The sequence below is a fragment of the Trichosurus vulpecula genome, chromosome 6, assembly GCF_011100635.1.
Source record: "Trichosurus vulpecula isolate mTriVul1 chromosome 6, mTriVul1.pri, whole genome shotgun sequence".
NCBI lineage: Eukaryota > Metazoa > Chordata > Mammalia > Diprotodontia > Phalangeridae > Trichosurus > Trichosurus vulpecula.
Window position 1 is genome coordinate 265,804,113 of NC_050578.1, and position 26,852 is coordinate 265,830,964.

The following is a 26,852-nucleotide window of genomic DNA, read 5'->3' on the forward strand; positions in this document are numbered from 1 at the left end:
AGTTTGGTCAGATGTTCTTCCCTGCTTGATGCAGGGTTCTTCAGCCTTAGCCCTTCATCTCCCTCTGGGAAGAGCTGATTACTCTTGTCATCTTTTCGTTTCTCCATTTGTCACATGATCCAGTCTGCAGGGGTAGATGTCATCATTTGTGATGTCAGAAGTCCCATGGCCAGGCTTGCTACTCACTTGGCATTTCTTTGCTCCTTGTGAGCATAAGAGCATTAACAAATAGAATCTCCTGCAGAAATGTTCTTTTCTCCTGGATTTGACCTCGATTATAATGGGAAGGTGGCCGTCATTGATCCTAGGGAATAGTTATTCACCATGACCGGCCAGGGTAAAGTTTCTCAGCATGGGAGTCATTTACTCAGTGGGGCTCTTAGGAGATCAGATGAATGACCTTCGTCCATTCTGTTGCCATCCAGGCCTGCCGGGATTTCCTGATGTTGGCCCAGACGCATAGCAAGAAGTGGCAGAAGTCTCTGCAGTATGAAAGAGACCAGCGTATCCGCCTGGAGGAGACCTTGGAGCAGCTGGCCAAGCAGCATAACCACCTGGAGAGGGCATTCCGAGGTGCCACGGTGCTGCCAGCAAGTGCCCCTGGCAGTGCTGGTTCTGTGAAAGGTAAGCAGTAGGCCTCTGGGGGCCTCTAGGACGGGCCTGTTGCATCCCTTGGAGGCTGTCTGCTGCTACCAGGACACAGAGCATCTAACCCCTCGGCTCCAGGGCCGCTGCCCCGTTCCCTTTGTTTTCCTACTCCACATAAAATGGGCGCAATATCCAGCAGGCTGGCCTCTGCCTTTGCCTTCTTTTCTTTGTCCCTGCTTGCTGCCTTTGCCTTCTTTTCTTTGTCCCTGCTTGCTGTGTATAGTTGGCATTTAAGAATGCTCAGGATATTGGGAAAATGAAGATAAAGAGTGTCAGCTCAGCCTTCCCCTTGCAGATCAGATCTGTTCTGGCAAAGGAGATATGAGTGATGAAGATGATGACAATGAATTCTTTGATGCTCCTGAGATCATCACCATGCCTGAGAGCTTGGGCCACAAGTAAGTTCATCTTGGCTCTGCGCCCCGTGGGATCCAGAGTGTCTGACCCCTCAGAGGTCGGAGGCTTCAGTGGTAGTAAAGTTCATCTTGAGGTTTGCTCCCTGGAGCTGGGCCGGGTCCTTTGGTAAGTGGTGGGCTGCGTGCCAGCTTTGTGCATCACTGCAGCCCATTCTCTGCCCAGTGTTATCATTTTTATTATTTATTTCTTAAGACATGTCTTTGAAGTCCAACAGCCATTTTGCTTTCGAAAGATAATGCCTAGAATGAATGGCAACTTGACAGTTCTAATCCTGGTCTAATTCTCATGCTTTTTTCATTCATTCAGACGGACTGGCAGCAATATCAGTGGAGCTAGCAGTGACATCAGCCTGGATGAACAGGTAGCTCTTCACTGTGAGAAGGGCTAGTGGCAGATACTGGGAAGGGACAGGGTTATTGGTGGGGCTCTTCGAGGGGAGCTTCAGGTGGCAGTTCACTTGAAAAGAGCTAGGAGGAACACAGAATTCTCCCCCTGCCCTTTTTTTTTTCCAGACTAGGGAAGAGGGTTGCTTTTTTTTGGTTGGTTCTTGGGGGTAATTGCCTGGATCTTATCTTGCCCCCAGTATAAACATCAGCTGGAAGAGACGAAGAAGGAAAAAAGAACACGAATTCCCTATAAGCCGAACTACAGCCTCAACTTGTGGAGTATAATGAAGAACTGTATTGGAAAGGAACTCTCCAAGATCCCGATGCCGGTGAGGCTCTGGTTGTATGGGTCGACTGGAATCAGAGCAATTGGACCCAGTTCAGTCAGGGTCTGGTCAGAGAAGCAGATGGCACAGTGCAGAGACTTCGGGCCTTGGGGTCAGGAGAGACCTCCCTTCCAGTCCCAGCTGTAGCACGCATTAGCTCTGGGACTTGGGCTGAGTCACTGATTTCTCCAAGCCTCAGTTTCCACCTCTGTAAAGTGGGAATAGGAATATTTGTGCTACCTGCCTGCCCAGGCTGTTGTAAGAAAGTACTTTGCGAAGCTAACGGGGCTATAGAAGTGTGAGTAGCTGTGACTGTCAGCTGAACACAGCTCTAGGTGGATCCTGTCTGTTAGCATGAAGGCTAGACTTATGGGCAGCCCTGGTGTGGCTCCCTTTGCACGGGCAGCAGCATGGAGTCAGAGCTTGAAGGGATGCTGGACATCACCTCCCTCATCAGGAAGAGGAGAGTGAGCCTCTGGGAGTCGGAGGAGAGCGAGGGTGAGAGCCCAGGGCTTTGGACTCCACATTCAGTGGCTACTGGTGGTTTGGTTGTAATTCAGTTCGATTCAACTCAATAAGTACTTTGTGCCAAGTACTATGTGAAGTGCAGAGGACACAGAGGTGAAACACACGGTCCTCTCCCTCACGGTTTACGTTCTATCTTGAGGGAGGAAGAAGGGGAAAGTATAGCAATATCTCTACAAATAAGCGTGGTACATTGTAGAGCATATTAATGGGGCAGATTTTGACATCGCCTAAAATAAGGACAAGCCTTCCTTGAAAATACAGGACTCTCTTTGATTTTGAAATAATTTCCCCTTTGGAAGAGTTGTTTTTGCTCCCAGAGCCCCTGGTGCTATAGCCATGAAAGCAGAGGAGAAAACTTGGAAGTTTAGAGACTAGCCTGTGCAGCAGGGGATGGGAAGAAGCTGTGATGGCAGAACTGACCAGCTTAGTGGCCACCCACATAGAAATATTGTGCCCTACCCACATTGCCTGAAATTCTGCACATTGCTAATGCTTGTGGAATTCAATGAATTAAGAGTTTGGGGTTCATCATTAACTTTTAAAAGTTCAAATATTCTAAAAGGGTTATTGGGCCATCGATGTATCATACCTTAACATTAATTTATTTACACCTTTGTGGTTGAGATCATCTCCAGCGAGGGAATCAGAGTTGGGGAGGGAACAGAGGAACATGTTGGGGGCATGGAGCAGGTGGGAGCTTTGACTCCCCGAAGGAGAGTAGGGCACAGTCCAAGGGCCGGAGGCTAGGAAAGAGGGCCACCTGTGGAGGAGGCAGGTGTAGGAAAAAGTGGGAGGGTGCCTGAGAGAAATCCCACTTTGAAGTTTTGCCCAGGGCTGGCCTTGGCCAGAAACCTTCTTCTTCCTTGTCCTTTGTGTACCATGTCATCCCTTGTTTCTAGCACTCAGGGCTTAGGCTGGTGCTATATACCTTAGTCACATGAGCTTTAGTGGGCCATCCTGGAAACCTAAACACCATTTCTAATATTGTTTTTGTGGAGAAATGCAGACATCTAAATAGCCAGCTCATTCTGCACAACTTCAAAGATCCTTTTGTAAGTTGGGAACTTCTGTACCTAACATGAAGTCTCCTTTACACTTAGATGCTTTGAAAAACCCACCTTCCCAGGCTCTGCAGGTATATTCATGTAAAAGTATATTCTTCACTCACCTGCTGTGAGTTCTAGCTCCTTCCCCAGGAGAGAGGAGGCATTGATTTTCAAGGCTGGAATGAAGCTCCAGCCAAAAGTCTTGTGCTTCTCTATTGATTTGCTCTGTCACTTTGACCAAAGCTCTCTCTATCTCCTAGTTTATGAAAGAAAGACTGCCCAGTAGATGTATTGACTATTTTGATGCCTTGGTAATAGGCTCTTCTGGATGTGTTAAACACATTTGGCATTTTTCTTCTTTTCCTGTTAGGTGAACTTTAATGAGCCCCTGTCCATGCTGCAGCGCCTCACTGAAGATTTAGAGTATCATGAACTGTTAGACCGAGCTGCAAAATGTGAGAACTCCTTAGAACAGTTGTGTTATGTGGCGGCTTTCACCGTGTCCTCCTACTCCACTACTGTCTTCCGTACTAGCAAGCCATTCAACCCACTCCTGGGGGAGACCTTTGAGCTGGACCGACTTGAGGAGAATGGTTATCGATCCCTCTGTGAACAGGTAAGGGGCCTTCTAGAGAAGGTGCAGGATGTTGGGGCCCTTATGGTAGCCTCTTTACATGGAGGACAAAGCCTTTATGGTTAGTGGAATGACTTGCCTTCTTGTGTCCCAGACTTTCAGAAATACCTGTTGTAGCCTAGTCTTCTGTTCTTTCCTTTAAGGTGTGACCATGGACATTTGTTCTCCTGGGGCTTATAAGCATCAAGAATAGTTTAGAGTGTTGCCTTTTGGTAACCTGATATAGTGCCCCTGGACAGGCAGACCCTCCTAGCGGGGGCAGCAGTGCCCCCTGAGGGAGACAGGGAGCAGCATGTGCTGGTCAGTTCAAATGACCACCACTGCCTTGTCTGCCATCTGAACAGTCCAGACCAAGAAACTAAGAGTCATTACCCCCAGACCACTGGACTTGCTTCCAATCCAGTCTCCCACTTCTCCCTCTAGCAGACAACATTGAGGGTAGGAATCACTGTTGAGAAGAGACCACTTTCTTCATCAACTCAGACAACTACTGCCAGAAAACTACCACCTAACAGCAGATAGGCACAGGAACCCTGAGAGTGGCAGCACTCTCCTCCCCCCTCCCCCCGCCCCCGACAGTCCTGTGTCCAGCCCAGCCCTCGAAGGAGGCAGTTCCTTTGGAGAGGGGATCAACCACCCCTGCCAACTGCCAGCTAGCTGCTACTACAGGGCAGGTAGGTCAACGTAGCTGAGGCAACAGAACACACTGAGAGAGAGAATAGGCCGTGGTATGTGTCCTTGACCAACATCTCCCCTTGGACCCTGATGGAGACAGCTCAGGACCCTGTGCCCCAGAGCTTTGGCAGTGGCAGTGCTACCAGCCCAGTGCCTTCAGCTATCAGCCTAGAAGCTGATCTTGCTGGTTCTGCAGTCACAGCTGCTGATGACCCAGAAAAGGAAATTCTTGTCACCAGAATCTTTGGCGCTGTCAAATGGTTTAACAGCAGAAACTGATGGGATTTTATCAGTGGAACTGACCTTAAGGAAGAGCTCTTGCCATCCGCTTTGCTGCTGCATGCTAAGGACCATCGGACCTTTCCATCCGACTGGCAACTGAAACTTTCCCTGTGTGCTGTTTCTCCCACTAGAACTAGAGCTCCTTGGGAGCAAGGGCCATCTTCTTTTTCTGTCTGTATCCCCAGCTTTAGCACATTAAAAGAACTTAATAAGTGCTTCACTCATTCAAAGAACCTTGGACCAGAAATTAGGAGACCCCAGGTTCTCACCTTGATGGCTACCAACTAGCTGTGTAAACTTGGACAAAGTACTCGCCCTCTCTATGCTTCAGTGTCATCTTCATCTGTAAAATGATGAGTTGGATTAGATGTTCTCCAAGATCCTAGCAGCACCAAAATTCTAAATCATAAAGGGAAGTTTTTCCTACTCATTTCTTCCTCCATATTTTTCTGTCTTTTCTTCAAGGTGAGCCACCATCCTCCTGCTGCTGCACACCATGCTGAATCCAAAAATGGCTGGACATTACGACAGGAAATCAAAATCACCAGCAAGTTCCGTGGCAAATATCTCTCCATCATGCCCCTTGGTAAGGCATACCACCTCTGGGGGCAATCTCAAATGCATGGAAAATGCTTTATAGATTGTAAAGTAATCTAAAAATACTTCTAGCATGACTCTAGAATGCTTATTGCAAGTTAGACCAAAAACTAGAACTCTAAGCCTCAAGTCATTTTGTTGTTAGGGGAGAGAGCCAGTTCTTCATTCTGCCCCAAACCACTTCTTAGGTAAAGAAAGCAACTTTTATGATTAGCACACTTTTACATTATGGTGATTTTTATTTTCCAAAATTCCTATCTTTTGTTTCTTCTGTTGGTAATGTGTTAAGGCTCTTCAGTTTTGCTCACCATCTTCCAAACTACAGAGTAGTTTCTTAGAAATGCTTGGTGATAGCCAGCCTTTTACTCTTTGCTCCGAACATAAGAGTAAAGAGTAGCAAAAACATTTGTCTTTAATGTGATAACCCCTTCTTAACCCCTTCTTTAGGCTGATAGCCCCCTGTTACTGACCTCATTGCTCAATTTGGGGATAGCACTGCCTGGATTCAGCTCCAAATAAGCTTGAGCAGAACTCGTAGCAGTTGGTCCTTAAGAGTCTGTTTTCTGAGATGAGGCGGGTTTGCTCATTGTTTGCAGTAAGTTGGTTTAGTTCATTTCTGTTGGTCCCTTTAGTGTTTCTTCTCTTTGTAGTATGCTTCAGGAGAGTTGAAAAAAGGCTTTTAAAAGCTATTCTACATCAGGGCTGTCCAACCTTAGGTTCTTATTGAAACAGTAGACAGTATATTTGGATTTGCCATTTACGTGAGAGCTGTGCGGTAGCTCAGCTTCATTTACTACAACATTTATGTCAATTTCTATTCTTGTATGTGGGCCGCATGGGCCAGCGGGCCACATTTTGGACAGCTCTGTTCTACGTGATTAGGGTTTTTTTACATACCACTATTTCCTGAATGTTTAGAGTACTGTTCTACGCATGAGAGTTCCACAGAAAGACTTTTGGAAGCATATGCTACATCTGCTCATTCAGTTTTACGAAATTAATAGACTAGGATGGAGTGATTCCTGGAAGAGTTAGATTAGAGCCCAAGGCTCCTGATGACACATCTCTCTCTCACCCCTTCCCCTTCTGTGCTGGGGACTATGAAAAGAAGGTGTAGGCCCTGGCCCATTTGAAAGCAACTACCTCACCCCGCTTCTTCTTCTGGGAGAGTTGCTGGCTGGTCCTGGAATTCTTTCACTTGGAGGATGGTAGCAGGGTCAGCTGTGCTGTCTCCAAACTTCCACAATGATTTTTTCCCCAGTGTCCTTTTCCATACACTTGATAGTAGATTTCCAAGGTTACCATTCCATTAAAATCAACCAAAAATTGTATTAAGTGCTTGCTGTATGCAGACACTTGTGCTCAGTACCAAGAATGGAAATAAAAGAAAACCAATTGCTCCTGCCCTCAAGGAGTTTACATTGTACTTCGGGATATTATATATAACTAGATGAAAAACAGAAGGTGAGAGGGAGTAGGGGAAGAGTACTAACATGGTTGCCTGGAAAAGGCCTCTCAGACCTGAGACTAGCTAAAGTTAGGATTCTCTGAGGCCCAGTGGTTCAGGAAAGAAGGCATCCCAAATGTGGGGGACTGAGTAGCTTGGGCACTGGCACAGAACTTGAGGGGTACGTTTGGAGGACCAAAAGCAAGCATATTTGGTAGAACATAGAGTGCATGGAAGGTAAGGCTATGAATTAAACTTGGCAAGATAAGCAGGTGCTAGATTGTGAAGGAATTTACAGGCCAGGGCGAGAAGTTTGCATTTTGCCTGATGGGCAGTAGGAAGCCAGTGAAGATTTTTGAGCAGGGGAGTCTAGATCTGTGCTTTAGGAAGATTGTTTTGGCAACTGTATGTAGGACAAAGGGAGAAAACGGAAGCAGGGCGACTCATTAGGAGATTTTTGCAATAGTCCATGCAAGGGGTGGTAAGTGTCTGAGTTGGAATGATGGCAGTGAAATTAGAGATAATGAGATGGATACAAAAGGTGTTATTGATGTTGAATTTATAATGCCTGGCAAATAACTGGATGTCAGGGGTAAAGGAGAGGGAAGGCACCAAAATGATTCTGAGGTTGTGTTCCTGGGTCACTAGGAAGCTTGTGGTGCCCTTAGGAGAAAGAGGGACGTCTGGAGGAGGGGCAGGTTTAGAAAGGCCAATAAGGAGGTCTAGTTTTGGACATGTTAAACATGGAATCTCTGAGTGGAAATGCCCGGCAGGGCATTTGGTATGGGTCTCTAGGTCAGGAGTGAGTTGAAGGCTGGATGTATTGATTTGGGAATCATTTGAATAGAAATGATCATTGATCTCATGGAAACTGATGAAGACAACTCTTTACATGTAGCTCGGGTAGAATGAAGATATTTGGGAGTTGAGATGAATGAACCTGGAAACCAAGATGTATATGTTTTGTTTTGTTTTTAGTTTTTAACTAAGTTTTATTTTATTTTCAAATGAGTATCTGGATTCACACAAGGATTCTCTTTCCCACCTCTGTTAGATTGTGAGTTCCTTGAGAGTAGGTACTGTCTTTTGCCTTTCTTTGTGTCCCCAAAATTTAGCATAATGCCTGGCATATAGTAGGTACTTAATAAATACTTACTGACTGAATGGTATTTCAGGAGGACAGTTGTTGCAATAAAGTTTTCACTTCCCTAAATTGGAGTCAGAACCTGTGTTCAGATCCCAGCTCTATCACTTTATAATTTAATATCCATGTGACCTTGGGCAAGGCACTTAGCATCTCTAGGCCTCATTTTCCTCATGTTCAAAGTAAAGGGGTCGGTATGCCAAAGTAAGGTTAACATGGATAAATGATTTAGAAATAAAGGGTGAAATAAAATAAGTATATTGGGGAGCATTGAAAATTTTACCTCTTAGATCTATGGGTAAGGAAGAATTTGGGACCAAACAAGGGATAGCGAGGATCATGGCAAGTAAAATGAATAATTTTGATTACATGAAATTTAAAAGTTATTGCACAAACAAAACCAATGCAGTCAAAATTAGGAGGAAAATAGGAAATGGGTGAGGGGGGAGGATTTATAACAAGTGTCTCTGATAAAGCTGTCATTTCCCAAATATATAGAGAACAGTGAAATTAATAAAAATAAGAGCTGTTCCCCAATCGATAAATGGTCAAAGGATGTGAACAGGCAGTTCTCTGATGAAGAAATCAAAGCTATCTGTAGTCACATGAAAAAATTGTATAAATCACTATTGATTAGAGAAATGCAAATTAAAACAACTTTGAGGTATCCTTACACCTATCAGATTGGCTAACATGACAGAAAAAGAAAATGACAAATGCTGGAAGGGATGTGGAAAAATAGGGACAGTAATGCACAATCATGGAGTTGTAAACTCATGCAGCCATTCTGCTGGACAATTTGGAACTATGCCCAAAGACCATCAAAGTGTGTATACCCTTTGATGCAGCAATACCACTACTAGGTCTGTACCCCAAAGGGATCTAAAAAAAAAAAAGGAAAAGGACCTATTTGTAAAAAAATCTACAGAAGCTCTTTTAGTGGTTGCAAACAATTAGAAATTGAGAGGATTGCCCATCACTTGGGGAATGGCTGAGCAAGTAGCATATGATTGTGATGGAATACTGTTGCTCTATAAGAAATGACAAGGAGGCTTGGTTCATTCCATTGGTTATAATTCTTCTCCACAGCATGACTAATGTGAAAATATGTTTAATATGAATGTATATATATGTAGAGCTTATATCAGATTGCATGCTGTCTTGGGGAGGGGGGAAGGGAGAGGGGAGGAAATTTAAAACTCAAAAGCTTGTGGAACTGAATGTTGTAAACTAAAAATTAATCAATTTTTAAAAAAAAATGACTAGAAGGGATGGTTTTGGAAAAACTGGGGAAAACTTATACGACCTGATGCAAAGTAAAGTGAGCAGAACCAGGAGAATATTCTACATTGTAACAAATACTGTAATGATGGGAAAGACTTAGCTACTCTGATCAAGACAGTCATTCGAGACAATTCCAAAGGACCCATGATGAGAAATGGTTATCTGCCTCCAGAGTGAGAACTGGTGAACTATCAGTGCAGATTGAAACATTTTTTCACTTTGTTTTTCTTGCTTTTTTTTGAAACATGACTGATATGGAAATGTTTGCATGATCTCACATGTAGAATTGATACCGTATCCCTTGCCTTCTTGCCATCCCTTTCCGGGTGGTGCCAGGCTAGGCAGGTGGGAGAGAAATTTGGAAAAAAAAGGAATGTTAAATAAAATGAGGGGAGTTGAAGTAGAGGACACCAAAGGTCCCTTTCCACTTTTAAATCTATCATACTGTGAATTTAGTTTTGAGACTTTGTACTTTAGAACTGGGGCTGCTAATTGGCGCAGTGGATAGAATGCCAGGCCTAGAGTCAGGAAGACTCATCTTCTTGAGGTCAAATCTGGTGTCAGATACTTATTAGCTGTGTGGTCTTTGGGCAAGCCACTTAACCCTGTTTGCCTTAGTTCCTCATCTGTAAAATGAGCTGGAGAAAGAAATAGCAAACCTGTTCAGTATCTTTGCCAAGAAAACCCCAAATAGGGTCAGGAAGAGTCAGACACAACAGAAAAGGATGCCACTACCACCCTAGAACCACGCCTGTAATTTAGCTATGCTGCCACCAGATTGCAGTAGTGCGCCATAGACAGCAGGTCTAAGTCCAAAGTCCTCACTGTGTTCATGGCAAGAGATTATTACTTTTCTGGCTCTCTTCTCTGCCCAGCTTCCACCTTTTCATAACATCCCCAGATAAATTTCATAGGAAGTCAGAAAACTTTGGGTTTAGATCTGTGCCTTCCTTTAACTGGTTGTGTGACCTTTTCCCTCTGGGGTTCTCTGTGTTATTTGGGAAAGGTGAAAGTTGGATCAGAGTATCTCAGAGGTCCCTTTTGGCTAGAAAAGCTACAGCTTATGGAATCCAGAAGAGGAGGAGCAGGAGGAGGTGGTGATAAAGGGATGACATGGTTTGTTCGTGGTCATGTGTCCCTAACTGGCAGGGCTGGAATTAGCAGTCTCCTGTTTGTCTAGCCATCTTGTGTTTTTTCCACTGCTGTACACTGACTTCTTGATCTGCTAGATTCCATCGGGCCCCTTTCAGTACCTTTGACATTCAGAAATTTTGTCCAAAGATTTTTCAGCAGATTATATTTCATTCAGTTCACCAGTACCCATTACGCATTTCTCGTTGAGCTCCCATTTGCATGGTTGCTGGACAAAATTCATCATAGCAGCAAGGTGCCTGCCCACAAGACAGTAACACTCTCTTAAAGAACAAATTAGAAAAGCACAAAATAACTTGTCAATGGCAGGAAAATGATCAGATTACCTTTCTGTGACAATATTGTGCCAGTTGTCTAATATTTGGAGAGTAATCTGTGTCTCCTTCTCCCTCCAGGTAGCATCCATTGTATCTTCCATGCCACTGGTCATCACTACACTTGGAAAAAAGTTACCACAACAGTGCACAACATAATCGTGGGCAAATTGTGGATAGATCAGGTAAGCTAAGGTGCCCACACGGTCTCTAATGTTTAGAGGCCTGCTTAGGTGCAGCTTTGCAGAGAAATATGAAAGGTAAATGGAATTGGCCCACAAAATTTCTATTAGTTAATCTCTTATAGGTGGCAAAGTAAATAAAAAGCATAGTTTACCACTGATAGAAGTAATGAATGGAGCACACCTCAGAATTGGGAGGGAGAAACCGTGGGTTTGAATTTTGATTCTATCACTAGCTCTGTAACCTTAGACAAATCAATGAGTTGACCCTTCTAAGTCTCTTGTTCACTTCTGTAAAACAAGACTAGCGTGATTGTTAAAGTCCTTTCAGGTGTAACCCTAGTATGTGCTGATGACTACATTAGAACTCCATTATAAAATTTATTCATTAAGCAAATATTTATTGAAAGTATACAGTGTGCTAGACACAGTCCAGGAGTGCAAAGATGTATGAGACATGGGTCCCGTTCTCGGTGAGTGTACAGTCTGCTCGAGAAAAGCTATAGAGATATGAAATTTCAATGAAAATATAAGCTATCAGTATAGGATATGCCATGAGGCAATATATGATTCAGTGCTGTGTGTAAAGTCCATAAGAGAGAGACCTTCACTGTGGGTTGGAATGGTTAGAGAAGGCTTCTTGGAGGAAAGAGCAATTTCCTCAAGCTTGGCTTGAGATGAGTAGGATTTGGGAGGGTTGATAAGGTTGGAGTGAGCACAGGCTGTGAAGGTGGGAAATGAGTAGGGTGTCTACTGGGATTAATAGAGAGAGAGACTAGCTGGACGGGGGTGAAGGGGAAGAGAGGAATATGTGCGACAAGGGAGGCTATGAAGTGTCATCGTTGTGAAAACTAGCTTAGAAACCTCAGTTATCACTTTAATCTGGAAATCTTTGCCACAGGCCTACATTATGTCACCTGTAAGCTATGGATAGCCACTATAGGATGTGTGTTTGTCATGTATCCGTGCTATATAAAGGGCTTTATCTTACCTCCAAAGTGACTTAGGTGGGAAACAGTAGCTGATTAGTTCTGGAATGTGCAGGTTGAAGAATGAATGGTAATGAAATTTGAGATTTGACATGTGTCCCAAGTACCTGAATCTCAATAAAATCACAGCCTTAATTCTCTTCCCCTTCACAGTCTGGCGAGATCGACATTGTGAATCACAAGACAGGAGACAAGTGCAATCTCAAGTTTGTTCCTTACAGCTACTTTTCCCGAGATGTGGCCAGGAAGGTAAGAGGAGTGAGAATCAGGATTATTCCATGAGCTGTGTGTGGGTAACCTTTTCACCTGTGTCTCCAATCCTTTGGCTTCCTGTCTCTTCTGGAAACTTCCCCTCCCAGTTCTTTCTTTCCAACCAGGTGTTCTTTCTCTGCTGAAATTGTTCTTTTCAAAGTCACCAGTGGCCTCTTAATCTGACAAATCCAATGGCTTCTTCTCAGTTCTTATTGATATTATGGTCCTTGATTCTCTTGATCTGCCTTTGGCCCTCAGACTGGAGGCCAGAGGACAGAACAAAGAACTCCAAAGCCTCCATTTAAAGAGGACTCCCAGGCTAGCCATCACTCCATTACCCTGGGTGTTCTCCTGGGTGCCTTCTTCCCTCCTTCCCTTTTTAGCTTCCTTTTGTGTATTGTCTTCTCTCTTTAGATTGTAAGCTTTTTATGAGCAGGGACTTTTTTTTTTTCAATGTTTGTATCCCCAGTACTTAGCACAATACCTGGCACATAGTAGGCACTTAATAAGTACTTATTGACTGACTCTTCTATTTCTGGATTCTGTCTCTTAGAAAGCTTATCCATTCCTCTGGTCTCTGTCTTGTACAGATAGTGACCTCCATATGTATATATCTATCTCTGGCTGGACCTAACATCATCTTCGGCTCTGATTTCCTCTCTTGACCTACTGTCCCCCATTTTTTCTTTTTAAGTTAAATTTTATTTTCGTTTATCAAGCATTTTTTTTTCCTCATTCTTACTTTCCCCAGTCCCACACAAGGGGAAAAAAAGAAAAACAAAACCTTTGTGACAGGCAAAACAAATTCTGAAGTCGGCCATGTCCGAAAACTTGCATCTCATTCTATGTAAAAGTCCATCATCAGTATTACTAGGAATTGGGTAGCATTCTTAATCACTGGACCTCTGGCATCATGATTGTATTGATTGGAATTCTTAAGTTTTTCATAATTGTTTATATTTTCAATGGTGTTGTAGTATAAATTGTCCTGGTTCTGCTCGTTTCACTCTATATCAGTTCATACAAGTCTTTCCAGGTCTCTCTGAAGTCATCTCCTCATGTACCGTAATTCATTCAGCCATTCCCAGTTGATTGGTACCCTTTTAATTTTCACTTCTTGCCAACACAAAAAGAGCTGCTCTAAATATTTTTGTACATATGGGACTTTTTCCTTTCTTTGATCTTTTTAGGGTAGTAGTATTGCTGGGTAAAACGGTATGCACAGTTTAATTGCTTTTTGGGAATATTTCCAAATTGCTTTCCAGAATGGCTGGATCAGTTCACAGCTCCATTAATGTACCAATTTAGTGTACCAATTTTCCCCTCTCTCCAGCATTTGCTGTTTTCCTGTTTTGTCAATTTTGTCATTCTGATGGGAGTTGTTTAAGTTTGCATTTCTCTCATTGTTAGTGATTTAGAGCATTTTTATATGACTATTATTAGATTGGATTTCTTCCCCCAAAACTGCCTGTTCATATCCTTTCACCGCTTATCATTTGGGGAATGGCTTTTATTCTTATCCTAGCACTTAGCGCAATGTCTGGCCCATAGTAGATGCTTAATAAATGCTTACTGACTGACTAATTGACTAAATTAAAATCAATTCCTTATATATGAGACCTTTATCAGAGAATCTTGTTGCAAAGATTTTTCTCAATTAACTTCTTCCTTCTCAGTTGCATTGGATTCATTAGTGCAAAAGCTTTAAAATTTCATACGATCAGAATTGTTTGTTTTATCTCTCTGATCTCTCTGTCCTTTTCTGGTCATGAACTCTTTCTATATCCGTAGATCTGACAGGTAATTTCTTCTTTCTTCCTCTGATTTAATGTCTCCCTGTTTCTAAATATCTGCTGAACAACTTCACCAGGATGTCCCACAGGAACCTCAAGCCCAGCATGACTAAAATAAGTCACAATTTTCTTTTTAGAACTTAGTATCTCTCCTCACTTACCTATTTCTTTAGATGGCGTCTCCTTCCCAGTCATGGAGGGTCAGAACCTTGGTTGTCTCTGAGTCTTTTCTCTGCTTTATTCCTCACATCTAGTCACTTAGGTTCTGTCATTTCACTTCTGAAATACCCCTTTCAGACATCTCCTCTTTCTGCCCTTCCTGATGCCCCCTAATATTTGAAATGACTTGGTTTCCAGTTCACCCTTTGCACAACTGCCAAATTAATCTTCCTAAAGTATAGGCCCAATGTTAGTACTCTCTGTTGAAAACATTTCTATTGCTTCCCACTGACTATGGAAGAAAATGCAGACTCCTTAACCTTCTAGTTTCATTCCCACACAGTCTGACTTTCAGCATGAACCTCCAGATTTATTTTGTGGTGCTCCCCTTTACTCTGGCAAAGCAGGACTTTCTGCTTCCCTATCTTATTTAAATGTAAGCTTGAGGGAACTGATTTTTTTGTTCGTTTATTTTGTCTTTATCTTTAGCACTTAACTCAGGGTTGTGCACTTAATAAATGCTTGTTGGGTTGGCTTGTCCTGACTTCTCTCTTGGTGCTTTTTTGCATACCTTCCTTTGGAGCTGAATTGAAACAGAATTCTCCCCTTTTCCAAAGTCTGCTTTGCAATATATACCTAATGAAATGTTTGTTCTTCTTTTTCCATGAGACCTTCTCTAACTCCCTTGTGCATGATCTGCCCTTCCCGCCCACCCCACTGAAGTGATTCCCCCTTTCTCAGTCTGCCATGCTGCTCAGACCTATCCTATGGATATATTACAATAATATACCGTCTTGTATTATAGTTATTCCTGTATATGTCCAGTCCAAACAATGTAAGTTTTGTGAGATCTGGGGTGAAGTCTTTGTGAGGTCTGGGTTATATTTATCTTTATATCCTTGGCAATTAGCAGATGGTAGATGACAAGCAAGTGATTCCTAACCTGGAGTACAGGAACTTAAAAACATTTTTTTGATAACTTTTTCCCAGTATAATTGGTTTCCTTTGTAATCCTATATATTTTATTTTATGCACTTAACAACTTGACTCTGAGAGCAGGTCCATAGGTATTCCCAAAAGGTCCAAAACACAGAAAAGGGGAAAATTCTCTGGTCTAGAATTTAAAGAGAAATGGTGGGGGGAGGGGAAGGGGAGAATTTGAATGAAGGAGCAATAACTTTTCCAGACTTTCATACTATAAAGCAGTGATCATCAAAACTATTTGGCACTGGTAGAAAAGTAAAAAAGTGGATGAATCTGTAGAACACTAGATGAGGAAGAATCAGATACAATTGAACTCAATAACAGGGTTCGATAAACCTGAAAACAAACCACTTGATGAAGAACTCCTTATTGAACAAGAGCTGAGAAAACTGGAAAGCAGTTTGGTAGTAATTGGGCCATATTATACTGAATAAGCTCAAAATGAATGTGACCTGAGCCTAAAAGTCATAGCATAAAAATAAATAAGAGATGCAGATCAGTTATCTTTTTCAGTTATGGTTAAGGGTTGAATTTGGTGATTGCAAAAGTTAAAGATAATTTCTATTCCCTGAAATTGAAAAGCTTTTGCACAAACAAAATCAGTGCAGCTAAACTAAGAGAAACAGTCACATGGGGGAAAAAGTCTTTGCAGCATATGGTAGATGCTTAATTTGATGTTTGTTGAATTAAATACCATTATAGTGAAAGATTTTTGTATGATAAAAAAAATTGACAAACCCCATTTAACTTAATTATTACTGAGGTTGTTGTGACCCAGTGATTTCGAGTCATATTCTGTATTATGGAATAACTTTGGTGGGTCTGTGCAATTTATTATAATGGTCCTGTGGCTGTATTCTTTCATGTGAATTTAGAAAAAAAATCTGTAATTGAAAGCAAGAGTGACTTCTCTGTGCCCCTGCTTTGCATCCTTGTAGGTTACAGGGGAAGTCACAGACCCATCAGGAAAAGTACACTTTGCCCTTTTGGGAACCTGGGATGAGAAAATGGATTATTTCAAAGTTCTTCCCAGCAATGGGGATAATGGAGGTGACAGTCGGCAAAGAAGCCACGAATTAGAGGAAAGCAGGGTCATGCTCTGGAAGAGGAACCCATTGCCGTGAGTATGCTCCCTAAGTGCTAACCTGGCTGATGAGGCACTGAGCTGAAGGGAATAGGCACAACTTTCTGGCCTACTTTCCCTCTTCAGTGTCAAGGAAAAGGGGCTGAGCAGGTCAAATGGGAGATTTCAAAAATGGTTTTCATTTTATTTGAATTTGTCTAGTGCCTTTCCTAAAAGAAAACAAAATCTCCTCATGATCTCTTGGCCACCTCTATTACTCATATAGGGTTGATGCTTTCTAAAATCAGTTCAGAGGTCATCCTGGTGGGGGGTGGGGTGCAGAGAGGAATGGCACTGTGTAATAGTATGGGGCCAGAATTTTCAGAGCCATCTCTAGGAGGAAGTCACCTAACACCTAGTTCATGACTGCCTCCCAGGCAGAGAAGACTAGAGAGCAGGAGTTGCCATGCTAGTCTAGGGTGAGGTTATGAACACAGCTGGTCGAATTTTTAAGACAGTGGCTCTAAACAGTAAGACTGGAGACAGTTCAGGACAAATATGCCACAGATGTTAAGTATTGTAAACATTGAGTATTATTCTGGGTTGGAATTATGGAGAAGTGGAGAAAGTCACCTCATGATAGAACTTGGCCTCTCCCTCCTGGAAGTTTGGATGCCTCAGCAGAGCTTCCCACAAAAGCCCTGAAGAGTCAGATCTGATTCAGAGAGACTAAGCCAGAAGACACTTGTATTCTCACCTTTGGAAGTTCATGACTCAGTCCTGGAATCTGCCATTTTGCTTGTCCTTTCTGCAGTGCCCTTACCTCTCTCTAAAGGAATCTTGCCTCTGATGTCTCCTTGTCATTCTCTTTCTCACCCTAGGAAGAATGCAGAGAATATGTACTACTTCTCTGAACTTGCCCTAACTCTCAATGCATGGGAGAGTGGCACAGCACCCACAGACAGCCGCCTGAGGCCTGACCAGAGGCTGATGGAAAATGGACGCTGGGATGAGGCCAATGCGGAGAAGCAGCGCCTAGAGGAGAAGCAGCGTCTTTCCAGGAAGAAGAGGGAAGCCGAGGCCGTGAAAGCCACTGAGGATGGTGAGAGGAGCGGCCGCTGCATCTTTGCAGCAAACGTGGTGCCGACTTGGTTCCCGACTAACTCCGTCTTGTTTTCTCTCTTTGTAGGTACTCCGTATGACCCTTACAAGGCATTGTGGTTTGAGAGGAAAAAGGACCCTGTTACCAAGGAGTTAACCCATATATATAGAGGAGGATACTGGGAAAGTAAAGAAAAACAGGACTGGAGCTCATGCCCAGACATTTTCTGAAATTACCGGAACAAGAGGGAGGAGGATCGGAGGGGAAGAGGATGAAGGTTGGGAGAGAAAGCCAGCCATTCTGACTTCCTTACCTAGTGCTTTCCTCAAGGTTGTCTTTCTTAACCAATCATTTGTTCCAAAGCAATCGCCAGGAGCGGAAGCCCTGGGGGTGGTGATTGATTGGCTCCAATGCCTTATCTGATTGAACCCAACCTTGACTTACTAGATACCTGTGTTTGTAAGGGCGAGGCTGGGGAGCTGGGAGTTACATTATTTCATACCTGCAGGTCTCTGTCTTTGACTCTTCCTCCTCCCTTTTACCCCATTTAAAATTATGCCACCTCTAGTCCCATCCTAGCAACAGCGTCTCACTCAGCCAACAGACATGTGAGGTGAGTATGCGGGTTAGAGGTGTCTTGGTGCTGCCAAGAGCAAGCTCTGATAGAAGTTCCTTTTTAAAAAAATGCAAGTGAGAATCTTTGCAGGCGGCATCTATAATGACTGCACTTGGGGCTCAGGCGCCCCTTTTTAATAAGAGTTCTCCAAGGCAGGGTAAGTTTAGAGGGCCAGGGGGCATTCCATGCATACCCAAGAGCTGACTGCAGGAGGGGAGTACTTAGTGGAAGAGTTTACTTGTAAGTAGAATGGGGGCAGCCACAGAAGCTCCTTTATTGGGGGGAGTTTGTCCCCATCCATGTAGAGCTCCCTTTGACCACTCTCCATCTTTTGGGCGACATAGCAGCTGGCTGCCACTGCAGCCATCAGTAGGAGTGGGCTAATCCTCAAGGATGGTAGTACTTGTAACTTTGGGGGCTGCTTGGACTTGTGCAGCTGAGAAGATAAGAAGGGCCAGAGCAAGACTTCCAGCCATTCTGCTCCCTGCATCACTCCTCACCCCTACCCCAATTGCCTTCTGTGCTTCAGCTTTCTCTCCTGGCAGTAGGTTGCCATGGGGTCTGTGTTCCAGTGTGGAGCAGGACTTTCCCTGTTTTCTGACATATTTTGGAATGGGAGAAACAGGGAGTAGATGATCTCTGGAATAAGTCTTTCCACCATCTGTCTCAAGCCCCATGGACTGGAGCCACCTCTTGAATAATTTGTTAAATATCTGTATATTATATATATGTAGAGAAAAATCTAATTTTTCTGTTTTGATTTTCCTCCCTTCCATTAAGAACCTTTTTTTTTTTAAATCCACCCCACTCTGGGACTCTTTGCATTGAGCATATATTGATGTAGATTTCATGTTCTATTTTCCCACCTCAGCTGAGGCAGGAAGATTTTAAAGCTGGTCAGGATCATGTGTGGGCTATTAGGGAACAGGGGAAGGCTCTCATGGCTCATTTCATGAGGTACCCATAATCTCTGAACACTGGTAAATACCCTTATGGCCCTGCTCTCAAAATGAAATCCTTCACCCATCCCTCTCCTGCTTGGAAGTTCTGCAGCTGTGAGGCCCCAGGAGTGACTTCTAGTTGGCCTTGGCCTCTGCCCTGGGAAGAAGACAGAGGCAAGGTCCCCAAAGCACTCCATGGGGGTGTAAGATATCTGCTGCTGTTTTGTCTTGCCTTCCTTCCCAGCAGTTTTATTTTGTGTCCTTTGTCTCCCCTGGAAAACCTTCTGCAGCCTTTCTCTTCCCTCCCACACCCAACACCACCCACCCCTGGTTGAGGATCACATTGAGGTGCCTTCCTTGTATGCTTTTGTTGGTGTTTTTGATTCTCTTCCTTAACAAATGAGCCTCAGCCAGTGGGGGTATTGGCTGGGGAGGGTTGGGAAGAATGATGTGTGGTATAGGTTATTCCAGAGGAATCCACTAGTCCATTGAAATGGAATTCATGCTGGCTCAAGGATTTCCCTTGCTTCCTTCCCAGCTTTGATGGGCATAACAGAAGGGTGGTTGGGGGACTTCCTCCAACATGCCCCACTCCCAGAGCAGGGAAATGTTAATATACAGGAGATGGATCAAGTAAGTGGTTTGAGCAGAAGGCTACAGAGTGGGCAGTCCTCAGCTACACCAGCCCCATGGCCCACCTTCTCTTCCCCTGCTGCCTGCATTCTATTTCCAGGTTTGGTACCGAATCAGAACCTGATTCCTGCCAGTTGGAGAGGCTTCAAGTCCTGCAGGTGGAATAAAGGCAGATTTAAAACAAAAAACTATAATTATATTTTTGGGTTTTTTTGCATTATTGCTTTTTTCCAAGAAAACAACTAAATTAAATAATTTTTAAAAAGTCCTATTGTCTGTCTGATTCTCTTCCATCCATATATAAGCAGGAAAGATGAGGGGAGACCTGGACCTCATTCATTTAATTCTTGGAAATATGGGATCCATACAGTGACCATAGGAGAAATGCAGAGAATTTTTTTTTAAATGGTAGAGTATGAAAAGGAGAAAAAAGCAGCAACTTGAGATTTTTGGTTTTTGTAGTAAAAGTATTGTTGGGGCCCATTTCTTTTACTCCCACTTGGCAATTCAGGGGAGAAAGCTAAATTGCCTGTGAAGTATATAGAAAGCACCAAGTCAGAGAACTTAAATGTGTTAAATAACTCTGACTAGAGGCTGCAAAACAGGCCCACCTGAGCCTAACGCCTCCTTTGGCTCGCCCTTGCCTGGCTAATAACTGGCACTCTCTTTATGGTCATCATTATCATCTGAGGCCAGGAGATTTAGGCAAAACAAATTCAAGAGTTTGGGAACCAATGCTTTTCTTAAGTTGTCTTAAGCTCTCTTGAGAAGGGGATTCTCCAGTTTTCGTTTCGTATAGTCATGGAATTCTCTTTGGTCTAAATTGAAGTCATGACAAGGGGAAAAAAAATTACTTTTTAGATAAAGTGAGCCACACACTACCTTTGATTTTGTTGTTTTTCCAGGAATCAATGTAAAGGTAGGCTGATACTGTAGAAAAAGCATGGGACTTTAAGTTAGAACTGGTTTGAGTCCCTGCTAGTCTTAACACCAAGTAGCTGTGTGACCCTGGGGAAGTAACTTAACCTCTGTGAATCTTAATTTCCCCATCTGCTAAATGAGGAAGGTAACACACGCATTCCCTGCCTCATGAGGTTGTTGCAAAGAATATGCTTTATAAGTCTTAAGACACATTGAAACTAAAAGTATATGGGGTAGATGATTTTTGAGAGCCTTTCCAGCTCAGATTTTGTCGAGTTATTCCAAATTGTCAATTTAAGTTTCTAAAAATACCAAGTTGCACAGAGCATGTGGCAGGGCAGAGAGCAGGTTGGGATGATTGTCTTTAGGAAAGCTTCAGAATTTAACCTTCGGATATTTGAAAAAAATGGGACAGAGCTTCATTTGCCATCAGACTTTTGTCCTCATTACTCACTTGAAACAATTCATCACTTACCCCATTGCTTAATCTCTTAGCCTTTCTGTCTTTATCCTTGACTTCTCAGTGGCATTTAATAGGACCATTCAATCCTCCCTTGTTTTCATGAGCTACGTTCGTGTAGTTGTCTACCTTTGAGACTTGTCCTCAAAGTGGATCTCTATACTGTTGCCCCTTAAATGTGGGTGTTCCCAGAATTCTTACCTAGCCCTTAATCATTGAATAGGCGTTGCCTCAGACAAACAGACCTGGGAAAGACCTTAATTTTAAAAGGCCAGTGTCATCCACTGCACCCAGAATCATCGCCAGTCATCTTAACTCTTGTCTTGCCACTGGGCTCCAATGACTGGAGGAGAGAGTAAGGTTGATTACTTGGCACAGCTCTACCTCAAACCCAATTCACCAGCAAGTCACGACATTACCCTCATGATGTCATTGTTCCTCTTTGAGAATGAAGGATGAACAACAAAAAACAACCAATTGTGTTCCCACAAGGTCTTACCCTGGGCTCTCTATATTTCTCCCCTTGGTGATCTCTTCCTGTCATGGTTTCAGTTACTGCCTCCAAGCAAATGGCTTCCAAATTGTTACAGCAAACAGGCAATTCTTATTCTCTGCAGTTTTTGTGTCTGTTCTTCCATAAATCTTCCACATAGGATCCTTCCAATGAGTGGAGGCCTTCAGGTCTTTTTGGATTTCTTGGGTACCAAGGGAGAATTCAGATCTTCCACCTGTTAATACCCTGATTTTAGCACATGACTGGTTCACATCCTTTTTAGGTCATGTGCCCTTGATGGTCTCCTTCATACCCCTTCTGGCACACAGGTTATCTTTGGAGGCAAGCTTTTCTGCCTCCAGTGCTCTTGAAGTCAATGGCAACTTCTGTGGTATCTCAGGATTTGTGACCACATAGCATTATTAGGAGAGTCCTTGCATTGGACAGATAGGTCTTGTCACACAAAGTAGATGCCTGTTGATTGGAGAGCAGCTAATCACAGTGTGGTAAAGAAATATAAGGGCTTATTATTCTGCTATAAGAAACTGCTCCATGAATACAGAAGAGCATGGGAAGACATGAATTGATGCAAAGAGTAGTAAGCAGACCAGGGCAATTACATAATGACCACAACAATGTAAAAGGAAATGCCAACAGCAACAAAATAATTGAAATAATATTGCAAAACTTTAATGGCCAAGCTTGACCCCAAAGACGAGTTATATTAGAAGGCCACTCTCATTTCTTTTCAATGGGAGACTCGGGAACGTTAGACATAATGTCAGACTTTTTCAATGTACTACTTAGTTTTGTTGAATCCTGCCCCCCTGATATAAAGGATGACTCTAGGGTGGGGCAGATTGAAAAATAATGGTGAAGCAAAAAACAAAAGACTCCCCCCCACACACACTCTCTCTCTCTTCATATATATATATACATATATATGTATGTATGTATATATGGGATATAGAAATATATGTATACACACACACACATACATACATATTTAATGGATAAGTAGGTCTTTGTACCAGGGAGCAGCTTGTCATCAAAAGTATTGTGTTATTTTCCAAATGCAATCTCTCCAAATTCTTTCTGTTCCAATCTGGGTCCAGCTCATAGTCCATCTTTAGGACCTTTGCCATATGAATCATATACATAAGTAAATGCACTGACATGTATGCATAAATGCATAATTCAATGGGCTGGTCATCCAACATGGATATGGGCATTTTCATACATTTAGGCTCTTTTTGCATAGGTTGTTAGGCTGAATCTCTGAAATAATCACTGATCTCATTGAGGGACTTGGGCTTGATGTAGTTGATACAGTAACATCTGGAAGAGCTATTTTCCTTCAGAGAAGAATAGGCTCACAGAATTTCCCGTTGGGCTCTGGGCGGTCATCTAGTAGTTCAACAGAAAAAAAAAAAAAGAATCCTCAGAATAGTATAGCCAATAAATTGTCAGCCAGCTTTTGCTTGAAGACTTCTGAAGGGAAGCCCCCTACCTCCTGAAAGGGCCCTTTCCATTGTTGGATTATAAGGAAATTTGTCTCTCTGTAACTTAGACCTGTTGTTACTAGTTCTGCCCTTGAGCCAAACACAGGTCTAAATCCCCTTCTATCTTGCAAGCATATGGTTCCCAAATTGTTACGTCTTACACATGATTTCTTCTAAGACAGTGTGTCTCCCTGTTTTATGCCTTCTTTGGCGGTTAAGCTAATCAGATCATTGTGCATCGTTTCTGAGGTTACATTTATCAAATTCACATAACTTCTATTCCCCCTAAATCTGCCTTTTCTCCTAGCTTTGCCAGTCTCCTGGTTTCATAACCTCATAATCATTTTTAACTCTTTGCCCCCTCCTATCTCACACACCCACTCAGTGCCCATATCGTTTCATAGAGAATTCTCAAATATCTCTTGCATCTTGTCCCTCTTCTCCACCCCAATTTAAATCCTTTTATTGTAAAAGCCTCCTAACTGGTCTTTCCGGATCCACTCTACTCCCTCTCTACATTGCTGTTCTAGTCATAAAGGATAACAATAATGTTATTTCTCTACTAAAAACCTTGAAGTGGCCTTCCATTGCCAGTGAATAAAATGCAAACCCTTAATCCCAAGATCCAAAGGTCTTTCCAACTGATCTGTTCAGCTCTTATGCTGTCGCTCTTCTCATTGTCCCTTTCTTGCCAAACTAGATTACTCACTGCCCCCCCTTCTTTCTCCCTGCCCCCTCATCCTACTTGATACCTTCCTCATGCTTTTGTGTACAATGTCCCCACCCCATACCTGCGGTAGAGGCACCTACCCCTTCTCTTTCTAAATCTGTTGAAGTTCCATTAAGGCCTAATTCGGGTATCTTTTCTAGGAAGCATTCCTGGACCTCCTGCAAGATACCACTCTTCCTTCATTTCTCATAGCACTTTGCCTTGACCTGTCGTGCTGACATAGACTATAACAGGGAAGGCACCATCTTTCCAGTTTTCCAACCCTGATAGATGAATGATTTGGTTATTTCTCCCCTTCCTGCCTTCCATCAGCTTCCTTCTGGGAGCCTGAGATTGAGGCTGTCCTCAAGGAATGACCCCAGTATCCCTTCTTCCTAGTCCTTGGAATTAGAATTAGGGATGAAATAACATATTTTTTAAAGATTTGGTGTCCATTCACACATTTCAGAGGGAGAGTAGGAAATACGTCCGTGACATATGCTGTGTTTCCCCACATATAAGACAAACCTTAATTTTGGGGCCCAAAATTTGAAAAAAAAATGTATTACATCAAGTTATTGAAGTCAAGTTTTATTCATCTGCTTAGAGCTTTCAGGCATCTTTTAGGCAAGTCTGGTGCACGTACACATGCTCAGTCCATTCCGTTTCGTGACCCTAAAGCACCAATTGTGTCCTCCTTTGAAATCAGTAGCTTCTTTTTCATCAGCAATCTTGCCTCATGCTGAACCATCTTTTCTGGATACAGGAATTACAATTGCTCTTCACTCTTCAATCCATATCTTCAATTCCCTCTCTAAATCAGGCCATTTTGCTGACTTGCCTCTCATGGCCTTCTTCTGCCATGGTATTTTCAGTAGGGTTTCTTCTTCCTGTAGCCAGTCTCAGATTGTTTTCTCAGTTAGAGGAGGACCAAAGTTATGTTCAGCAGCATGATTTCCATTCACTTTTGCAAACTGGATCACTTTTAACTTGAATTCAGCATTGTACAAAAATCTTTTCTGAGCCATTTCTGGGCAGAACGTGGCAAAATGTAACCTAATATACAGTAACAAATGCGAAACAATGAGTGCAAAGACAAGCCCCAAAAAGCAGGAAATGCAAGTTAAAAAAATCTACAACAATGAACGCAAAAACAAGCACGAAAAAGTGGGAAATGCAAGTAAAAAAAATCTACAACCACTGTATAAGACACACCCAGTTTTTAGACCCCAAATTTTTTGATTTTTTGGGAAAGGGTTGTCTTATACATGGGGAAACATGGTAAAAGCCAGGTATGTACATATTCCTTTATTTACAGGCAGAGGGAGACATCGCAGACCTTCTGGGGCTTTGTAGACACAGCCCTGGGCACAATTGGTACTGGGCAGCAGGAACACAACTTTTCTTGCAGGAGGCACAGCTGCAGGCTCTGCATTTGCTGAGACCTGCACAGTGCAAGCTCCACAGTCTTGCAGTCACAGTCTGGGTCAGTGGCTGGCAAGTTGAATATTGGGCATACAGTTCTCACGAGAGAAAGATGGGCTGGAGAAAGGTATTGGTGAGATAACATTCATAAAAGCTCTTAAGCACAATGCCTGTCAGCATATAGCAGTCAGTTATTTATTAAGTACCTATTATGTTCCAGGCACTAGATAAGTAGGCAAACCTGAGTTCTCTTATTAGGGAAGGGAATAAGCATCAAGTTCCTACGAATATCTCATTTGATGCTCACATTAACCCTGAGACTTAGGTGCTATTATTATCATTCGCATTTTACAGATGGGGAAACTGAGGTTAAATGACCTGTCCACAGCCACATAGCCATAGTAGGAGGCCAGATTTGAACTTGGGCCTATCCTGACTCAAGGCCCAGCACTCTATATACTGTGTGACCTGGTTGCCAACATAATAGATGCTGTATAAATACTTATTCCTTTTCCTTCCCTTATTCCTCAACACTTAGACGGGGCTGTGTCCCATAGATGGGCTGCAAAGTCAGGGAAATCAGTCTCCATAGCTGGTCCCTGTCCCAAAGATGGACATGCCAAGCTACTGACTGAGTCATAAGTTCAAGGGTTAGCAGAGGATCCCCAGAGGAACTTTTTCTTTATAGTCGATATAAATGTGACATGTGATACATATAAAGATTCCTCTGTAGATATGAGATCAAAGAATATGAACGGGCAGTTCTTAGAAGAAGTACAAATGATCATTTAGCCCTTGAAATTCTTTGAACTTTAATAACTGGAAAAGTCACAAGTTTAAAAACTCATAGATACCATTTTATAGCTATTAATAATTCATCTTTATGTAGGACTCAAAGATTTGCAAACCATTTTCTTTTTTTAATTTTAATTTTTTTTTATTTTTAGTTTACAACACTTGGTTCTACATAATTTTGAGTACCAGATTTTCTTCCCTCCCTCCTCGCCTCCCTCCCAAAGATGGCATGGAATCCCATATATCTTCCATGTATAACTTCTCATTGAATTAATTTACACACTAGTCAAGTTGTGGAGAAGAATTATGACCAATGGAATGAATCATGAGAAAGAAGAAACAAAACTAAAAAAAAAATAACAACCCAAAAACAAAAACAAAAAACAAAAGGGGAAAAAAAGGCAAGCATAAAGTGTACCTGAATCTGCATTCATACTTCATAGTTCCTTCTCTGGATGTAGATAGTTTTCTCCATTGTGAGTCCTTTGGAGTTGTCTTTGCACCTTGTGTTGCTGAGAAGAGCCAAAGTCTGTCAGGGATTCCTCACAGAATCCATATATCTTTGGTTGTGTATAATGTTCTCCTCGCTGTGCTCCTATGTCATGTAGGTTTTTCCGTATCATCCACATTTCTTATAGCACAATAGTATTCCATTACCTTCATATATCACAGCTTGTTCAGCCATTCCCCAATTGATGGGCATCCCTTTGATTTCCAATTCTTACCTACCACAAAAAGAGCCACTATAAATATTTTTGTAGATATGGGTCCTTTTCCCACTTGTGTGATCTCTTTGGGATACAACCCTAGAAGTGGTATTGCTGGGTCAAAGCGTATGAACATTTTTATAGCCCTTTGGTCGTAGCTCCAAATTGCTCTCCAGAATGGCTGGATCAGTTCACAACTCCATCAGCAATGTAACAATGTTCCAATTTTCCCACATCCTCTCCCGC

The 26,852-nt window shown here is 42.6% G+C and overlaps 1 protein-coding gene across 1 annotated transcript in view; it reads left to right on the forward strand.

Moving 5' to 3' along the window:
- Window positions 1–19,862, forward strand: part of LOC118853434 (oxysterol binding protein) — a 30,924-nt gene extending 11,062 nt beyond the window's left edge. The window contains exons 4-14 of the mRNA XM_036763530.1: window positions 426–624; window positions 944–1,046; window positions 1,372–1,426; window positions 1,649–1,780; window positions 3,722–3,967; window positions 5,408–5,528; window positions 10,962–11,065; window positions 12,205–12,300; window positions 16,178–16,359; window positions 17,184–17,404; window positions 17,492–19,862. Of these exons, the coding sequence (XP_036619425.1) occupies window positions 426–624; window positions 944–1,046; window positions 1,372–1,426; window positions 1,649–1,780; window positions 3,722–3,967; window positions 5,408–5,528; window positions 10,962–11,065; window positions 12,205–12,300; window positions 16,178–16,359; window positions 17,184–17,404; window positions 17,492–17,634 (1,602 nt within the window). The 3' untranslated portion in view covers window positions 17,635–19,862. The remainder of the gene's footprint in view (window positions 1–425; window positions 625–943; window positions 1,047–1,371; window positions 1,427–1,648; window positions 1,781–3,721; window positions 3,968–5,407; window positions 5,529–10,961; window positions 11,066–12,204; window positions 12,301–16,177; window positions 16,360–17,183; window positions 17,405–17,491) is intronic.
- Window positions 19,863–26,852: the final 6,990 nt, after the last annotated feature.